The sequence below is a fragment of the Haliotis cracherodii genome, unplaced genomic scaffold (assembly GCF_022045235.1).
Source record: "Haliotis cracherodii isolate W230 unplaced genomic scaffold, xgHalCrac1.p SCAF_12, whole genome shotgun sequence".
NCBI classification, from domain to species: Eukaryota; Metazoa; Mollusca; class Gastropoda; order Lepetellida; family Haliotidae; genus Haliotis; species Haliotis cracherodii.
The window spans coordinates 1,519,656-1,528,262 of NW_027266267.1; the positions used below are offsets into that span (position 1 = coordinate 1,519,656).

The 8,607-nt window shown below is 40.0% G+C and overlaps 1 protein-coding gene across 1 annotated transcript; it reads right to left on the bottom strand.

Moving 5' to 3' along the window:
• Positions 1 to 378: 378 nt before the first annotated feature.
• Positions 379 to 8,607, bottom strand: LOC139458038 (clumping factor A-like). Its single transcript, XM_071239354.1, has 10 exons — positions 8,397 to 8,607; positions 7,716 to 7,918; positions 5,941 to 7,588; positions 5,158 to 5,226; positions 4,780 to 4,922; positions 4,037 to 4,067; positions 2,840 to 2,937; positions 2,503 to 2,560; positions 822 to 919; positions 379 to 471 (listed from the first exon to the last, which is right to left on the bottom strand). The coding sequence occupies exons 1-10, from the start codon at positions 8,605 to 8,607 to the stop codon at positions 379 to 381; spliced, it is 2,652 nt and encodes an 883-aa protein (XP_071095455.1).

An 8,607-nucleotide genomic window follows, 5' to 3' on the forward strand; every position in this document is an offset into this window, starting at 1 on the left:
GGTAAATACTACAAACTCACATTTCAACATTTAGCACCATTTACAGTCAGACATGGTAGATAGATTCGTTTGCTGCCTGGCGCAGCCTAAATTATTCACAGTCTGACATGGTACATAGATCATACTGCTATGCATTCTCCAGACTGACTGAAATTGACCTTTGCCGATTTTTTTTCATGTGATAATAGATATTCTGCATGGGTGCATTTTATTCGCCTTACCTGCTGCAACTGTCCCGGAAAGTTGCTGATTAAGACAGTTAAGTAGTTTGTGCCAATTGTCTCAAAGTCTCAACTAATGTTCATGTAGCTTCTCTGCCGACACCTGTTTGTTCATGTAGAGGCGTCATATAACACTTCTTCACTACCACTTCCTCAGCTAGCTCTTCCAGGAGAATATATTTTTCACCCACTTTATAGGTCTCTTCAGAGTGTCCTTGACTTTCCTAAAGAAGCCCACTTCTTGGCTCACCTGAAAGGATCAACAAAACAGTTCACACATGACGACGTCTAGCATTGGAAGTGTGTTATACTATAGCCTTTCTCCAACATAGTCACCACTGCTAAGCCACAAACATTATTTGAAAGCAGACAAACTGCTACTATCATTATATAAGATCAGTTGATCTGTTACATCATTGATTTTGTTGTTGATTGCCTTGTTTATTGGAAGCACGATTAAACACAATTCGCATACATTTACACTTGGCTTGACTCAGTGCCAAGGGGGAAAGAAACATTGCAATCATTTATCGTTGTAAGACAGGGATACCAAGAGCGATCTTACATCGTTGTATATTACTGCTCTGACATGATTAGTACCTCTAGCAGAGATGATATGGTCTTATTAACTGATCCTTTATCCAGTTTCAGTCGCTCCTCTATCTTGTTGGTCACATCATCTCCAAGCAGAAGTGGAGCTGTTGAGAATTTAAATCATTTAAATCAAAATAAAGAGGTGACATAAAGAATCGAAACAGTCATTCACGATGCTCATAGTCCATATTTGAGCATCATTAAAAAGCGTTTTTAATCCATTGATAATACATTTAAAGGTGTGTGAAACCTTACAGTCTCATTAAATGTTTGGTTGAAGCCCCCATCATATGCTCACGCTACAATTACGTTACTTCTGGTTTTACTTCTCTGATCAGGAACTTCCTTTTGGGACTTACATCTGTCCCCTATCTCTGCAGTTGCTACAGCCTGAAAAACATGAAAATGTATCCTGCAAAACGTCTCTTGAAATACATGCAGGGTCGTCACGCTGACGGCCCAGATTCGATTCCCGACATGGGTACAATGTGTGAAGCCCAGTTCTGGTGTCCCCCGCTGTGATATTGCTGGAATATTGCTAAAAGCGGTGTTAAACCATACTCACCCATTCACATGGAGGGTAGTAGTATTTTGTATAACAAGTAATAGAATTCCATTCCTCTCTCCAATGCACAGTCCTGGTTTCCCTTCCCAAAGTTTAGCTAATAATTGTATATGCACTGTTATACATGATAGACTTATCTAAAACATACACATTCTTCATAAAAAAAAGACACAAAACGCATTTCAAAAAGTGAGGGCATAATTTGCTTTGACATAAACATAAACATCAATATAATCCATATATAGCTGGCTGAACATGCATAAAATCGGCCTAATTTTAATACAAAAAACAGTCGTTTTAAAATTTGAAATCAATAAGACTGTTTTTGTTAATAATGCAATGGTACATGGACATTGAAGCAGTTAACCACTGTTCTACATAAATACAAAAAAACTGTAGAATGAAGCAGTGAGCATGCCTGTGATCGACTAGTCAGAATTTTTCCATTTATATCACAGCGTTATGATATTATCACAACAATCTGGTAACTGAAAGCACCAGCAATAATATATGGCTTCATGGCATAATGACATACAGTCAGCAACATCCCCACTTTAAACCTTTCGGATGACATACATGAGGATTTCTGACCTGGCATGTCTACAGGGATATAGAATTGATAAGCAAGAGTTAAACCTACAATTTTTCAGTGGAAGAAATATATGAGTTTGACCAGCACAATCTGAAACATATGATTGATGACAAAAAATATTATACCCTAGATCATGAGATTTCTGTTACCTCTCGTTCCTGTTCCAGATGTATCAGGATCTTATCAAGTATTCTAGGTAGTATTCCTACTGGCAACTTTAACTTGGTCTCAACCCTCAGTTGCAAATCAGTTGTCTTTGTCTTCATTTCATCCTTAATCATCCTCAATCTGTCTGAAATATCCCAGTAAGAGAGTTTGGATTTAGTGACGCGTTCACACTCAGGAAATGTACCTTCAGGATCCTTATTACTGAGAACATTCAAATGCATACAACATGGTACCACTTTGTACACTTGCTTAATCTGGAAATATGTTGCCCTTGACAAGAGTTTATTGGTAGGATTAATGCAGTTTTCACAGTACAAATAAACATACACAAAGTTAGGCCACTCTTGTTCCAACAAACTTACCTATGTCATCGACATTTTGGCCGCATCCGGAATGTACAGAAGGGTTATGCCCTGACTCCTAGAAAATTGAAAACAAGCAGTGTACACATGCAACATGCAACATGCAATAAAATAACAGTACGGAGCATGTATCATTAGTTACGCACATTAAGAACAGCATATAATGAAACATTCAACTTACTGACGGGGCGACGGAACAGTGTCAAAACATCTCTATATTGGCATCTACCAAGATGTCCTGATCTCATGTCCCTTTCTACATTTGACTGTATATTAAACACAATACAAAGTTATGCACCAACAGAAACTTAGCACCCTGACGTAAATGGTACTGTACCTCTAGCAGAGCTTGTGTTATCTTATTAAGGGAGCCTTTTTCCAGCACCAGTCGATCCTCTATTGTGCTGGCCATATCGTCTCTGGGCAGGGGTGGAGCTGTTGAGAATGTTTATCAGTATTATATCATATTCTCACCCACAAACAAATATTACAAGTTAGTGCCTAAACGACGTATCTTTATCAATACAGAAAGATGACATAAACAAATTACACTGATTGTTGCTGCTTAACAGTTGCCCAAGGCATTCATTCACGATGCTCGTATTCTTTACTTGAACTACAAAATAGGAGCATTAAACCATTTCGTTTGACACACTGTTTTTAAAATATCAAGACAATTAAAGGTATTGGGAAAATATGTAACACATTATAGCCTTATATTTATAATCTCGTCACGATATGGCTGAAATATTGCCGATGTGATGTAAAGCATTAACTCACTCACTATATTTAAAATCGTAACTTTCTACATAGACTGCATTTCTCCTTGATTCTGTGATTACTTCTGCGATCAAAAACGTCCGTTTGAAACTTACAAACTACCCACATCTTTACAAAATAGAAAGGTGACATAAATATCCAAAAAACTATTGATTTTGCTCGACAGTAGTTCAATTCATTCATTCACGATGCTCATAGTCGGTATGTGAGCACGAGGAAAAACGTTTTTAATCCACTGATATTACATTAAGAGGTGAGGTGAGGTGAAATTGGGTTAAACGTCGCGTCCAAGATTATTGCACTTATATAGCGACGTGCACGTACGTGTATGTGTTTGTGCGGCTGCTTGTACTAGTCCGGACTGATGCCTATTTATAGTGCTAGCTCACTGAGATACCATGCCGCAGTTTAACATGAATACCACACTCAGACACAGTATACTGACTCCGAGCCGACCAGTCCTTGTTTTAGCCCCTTAATGCCGAGCGCCAGACAGGGTAACAACAAGTACCATCTTTTAACGTCTTTTGATATGACGCGGCCGGGGATCGAACCCCAGACCTTCCGCTCTCCGGGCGGACGCACTACCACAAGACCACGGAGGCGGTCTACATTAAGAGATGTATGAAAACTCTATTTATAGTGATAATGGTAACGTGTGTTAAACTTACATTGCAAGTGTTACAGTCCCATTGAATGTTTTATTTTACTACATAACTTATGTGTTTACCACAAACTTCCGTTTGAAACTTACCTCTTCCCCTCATCTCCGAAGTATCCGCAGCCTGAAAAAGATGATAATTTGTATCGTGAAACGTCTCTTGAAATACATGCAGGGTAGTACTATATTTTGTATAACATGTAATATAAATCCATTATTCTCCCCGACAAACAGTCTTCGTTTCCTGTTCCAAAGTATGACTAATAATTGTAATATGCTCTGCAACTTGCTTTGACATAAACATAAAATAAACATTAACCCTATATAGCCTGCTATACATACAAGGAATCTGCCTGATATTGATTATACAAACATTTCAAATCTATTTGGAGTCAATTATACCGTTTAATTTTCAAGTTAACATTGAAATATATATTGAAATACTAAAACGCTCTATTTGTTTCATGATTGAGTAAACAACAACGTCTGTGGATGAAGCACCAAGAAGGTTGGTGATCGCCAAGTAACAACTGTTCAATTTATTTCACAGTGTCCTGTAAACAATCGAATCTGATCCAGATAAACCAGTAACTGTAAGCATACCGGCATGATTACACACAGTCGAATTCATAGAGCCTGACCATCAAATCCCTATTTAAGACAGTTTGGGAGACATGCATGTGGCATGACCAAGAATGTCCAAAGGGATGCATAATTATGTGCAGTGTTAAACCCACAGTATTTCAGAGGAAGAAATATGTAAAGCCGACATGCTTTATCTAAAAGACATCGTAGATGTGAAAGAACAATATCCTACATCACGTGATTTGTGTTACCTCCTGCCTATGGTCCAGATATTCCATCACCGCTTCAAGTATTCTCAGTAGTTTCCCTGGTTGTAATGCAAACCTTTTCTCCACCTTTTTTTTCAAATCAGTTGTTTCTCTCTCTATTTCTTGCCGTATCGTCCGCAATCTGTCTGAAATACAGAAAGGATTGATTTAGTGATAGTTATAGACTCAGAAACTTCAGAATAATTACAACTGACAACACTTCTATGCAAACAACGTTATGCTCTTTGTCCCCATGTTTCTTTAATCTGGAAATATTTTACTCCGGACAATATCAGTGATCACTACTGCGGGATAAATGGGGCATCACTGAGATAATATAACCCATACAAGGGTACACACATGTTGCTCATAAATACTTACTAATGTCACCGAAATTGCAAATGATTCCAGTTTCGGAATTTGGATCAGAGCTGCCGTTTTCCAATTGGCCTGTGGCATCACTTACAGTGAAGTGCGCTTTGCCCGCTTGGCTGTTGGCATCTTTTCTGGAAGAATAGGCGTTGTCCACTTGGATGCTTGCATCACTTCTAAAAAAGTGGTCTATGCCAACATGGCTGTCGGCATCTCTTCCCGTAGAGTGGTCTCTCTCCCCTTGGCTGTTGGCCTTACTTACAGTAGAGTGATCTCTGTCCACTTGAACACCAGTATACCTTATAATAGAGTGGTTTCTGTCAACATGGCTGTTAGTATCAGTTCCAGTAGATTTCCCTTTGTCCACCTGACTGTCAGCATCACTTCCAGTAGATTTGCCTTTGTCCACTTGACTGTCAGCATCACTTCCAGTAGATTTGACTTTGTCCACCTGCCTGTCAACATCACTTCCAGCAGATTCGCCATTGTCCACTTGACTGTCATCATCACTTCCAGTAGATTTACCTTTGTGCACTTGACTGTCAGCATCACTTCCAGCAGATTTGACTTTGTCCACTTGACTGTCAGCATCACTTCCAGCAGATTCGCCATTGTCCACTTGACTGTCAGCATCACTTCCAGCGGATTTGCCTTTGTCCACTTGACTGTCAGCATCACTTCCAGCAGATACGCCTTTGTCCACATGACTGTCAGCATCACTTCCAGTAGATTCGCCATTGTCCATCTGACTGTCAGCATCACTTCCAGTAGATTTACCTTTGTGCCCTTGACTGTCAGCATCTCTTCCAGCAGATTTGACTTTGTTCACTTGACTGTCAGCATCACTTCCAGCAGATTCGCCATTGTCCACTTGACTGTCAGCATCACTTCCAGTAGATTTTCCATTGTCAACTTGACTGTCAGCATCACTTCCAGCAGATTTACCTTTGTCCACTTGACTGTCAGCATCACTTCCAGTAGATTTGCCTTTGTCCACTTGACTGTCAGCATCACTTCCAGCAGATTTGACTTTGTCCACTTGACTGTCAGCATCACTTCCAGCAAATTTGACTTTGTCAACTTGACTGTAAGCATCACTTCCAGCAGATTCGACATTGTCGACTTGACTGTCAGCATCACTTCCAACAGATTTGCCTTTGTCCACCTGACTGTCAGCATCACTTCCAGCAGATTCGACATTGTCCACTTGACTGTCAGCATCACTTCCAGCAGATTTGCCTTTGTCCACTTGACTGTCAGCATCACTTTTAGTAGATTTGCCTTTGTGCCCTTGACTGTCAGCATCTCTTCCAGCAGATTTGCCTTTGTCCACTTGACTGTCAGCATCACTTCCAGCAGATTTGACTTTGTCCACTTGACTGTCAGCATCATTTCCAGCAGATTCGCCATTGTCCACTTGACTGTCAGCATCACTTCCAGCGGATTTGCCTTTGTCCACTTGACTGTCAGCATCACTTCCAGCAGATACGCCTTTGTCCACATGACTGTCAGCATCACTTCCAGTAGATTCGCCATTGTCCATCTGACTGTCAGCATCACTTCCAGTAGATTTACCTTTGTGCCCTTGACTGTCAGCATCTCTTCCAGCAGATTTGACTTTGTTCACTTGACTGTCAGCATCACTTCCAGCAGATTCGCCATTGTCCACTTGACTGTCAGCATCACTTCCAGTAGATTTTCCATTGTCAACTTGACTGTCAGCATCACTTCCAGCAGATTTACCTTTGTCCACTTGACTGTCAGCATCACTTCCAGTAGATTTACCTTTGTCCACTTGACTGTCAGCATCACTTCCAGCAGATTTGACTTTGTCCACTTGACTGTCAGCATCACTTCCAGCAAATTTGACTTTGTCAACTTGACTGTAAGCATCACTTTCAGCAGATTCGACATTGTCGACTTGACTGTCAGCATCACTTCCAGCAGATTTGCCTTTGTCCACCTGACTGTCAGCATTACTTCTAGCAGATTCGCCATTGTCCACTTGACTGTCAGCATCACTTCCAGCAGATTTGCCATTGTCCACTTGACTGTCAGCATCACTTCCAGTAGATTTGCCTTTGTCCTCCTGACTGTCAGCATCACTTCCAGCAGATTTGACTTTGTCCACTTGACTGTCAGCATCACTTCTAGTAGATTTGCCTTTGTGCCCTTGACTGTCAGCATCTCTTCCAGCAGATTTGCCTTTGTCCACTTGACTGTCAGCATCACTTCCAGCAGATTCGCCATTGTCCACCTGACTGTCAGCATCACTTCCAGTAGATTTGCCTTTGTCCACTTGACTGTCAGCATCACTTCCAGTACATTTGCTTTTGTGCCCTTGACTGTCGGCATCTCTTCCAGCAGATTTGCCTTTGTCCACTTGACTGTCAGCATCACTTCCAGTAGAATGGCCTAGTTTTAATTGGTCATCAGTAACCTGCTAATATATTAAAGAAAATAATCGTATTCAAATCGTTAAATTCCGGCTTTACATTTATCCTACAAATATATAACTAAAGTGTCATCTCTTTTGATTATGTCCCAGTTTTATAATGTGTACATACCTTAAATTCATATTCGTTCACAAGGATAGCCCCAAGTCTTTCAAATGTGGACTTGTTGACTTGTGTATCAAGATGTCCGGACGTTATAAAGAGTTTGTCCGTGTACTTAAAGCGTGATACACAATCTGGAGTGAAACCCCGGCCATACCGCTGTGACGTGGCAAAGGCAGTGAAGAGAATAACGTTCCCACAGTTAGAATTACCTGAAATGAAAAGATCAATGCTTTTTATATCTGCAGTTTAGTAGATGCTTAAATTATAATTATGTTCAGATTGATATGTTCTCCAGAACAGCATCTGTAAAACTACAATTTATCAAAATATCTTATGCTGAAAACTATAGTCATAAACCCCTCTTCATTATAAAGAAGGACAAGAAAACTTTTCTTAATGACAAAATGAAACATTTAATAATTCATTACTTTTTGTATAGTAGTCCTTAATTTCGCATTCACCAGACTGGATAAGATAATGCATCATTACAGAATAACTGGACTTGTTACGCAGACGGGAATGAAACATTCAACACATTTCACATTTACAAGGGAAAGGTAGAACAACTCCATCAAAGTCATCAACATTTTACAGAGTTACTGAAGATGATAAGCAGTCGAGAATAAAACAATTAATCAACATATAGATCAATTTGCACTATTCAATATAGCAGTCTTCACTTACAACACATCTTATACTTTCCAAAGAAAGGTTGAACCACGCAATCAAATTCATCGTTGGGCCTGCCTTGAGGCCGGAATATCACAATGATCGGTGGTGAAACAGTCGGCGACAGCTCCCTGTGTATGTCAACATGGAGTGACAGTTGGTATATGAAAGACTTCTTGAGTTTGTCATCATAAGGTGAGCAAGGCAGAACATGAAGAGGCAGTGGCAT

Coding starts and splice junctions, on each gene's coding strand:
- LOC139458038 (XM_071239354.1), bottom strand. CDS start 8,607: ATGCCACTGCCTCTTCATGTTCTGCCTTGCTCACCTTATGATGACAAA. Junction 920..2,502: donor CCAAAATGTCGATGACATAG/GTAAGTTTGTTG, acceptor AATTCTCAACAG/CTCCACTTCTGCTTGGAGAT. Junction 472..821: donor CCATATCATCTCTGCTAGAG/GTACTAATCATG, acceptor TGATCCTTTCAG/GTGAGCCAAGAAGTGGGCTT.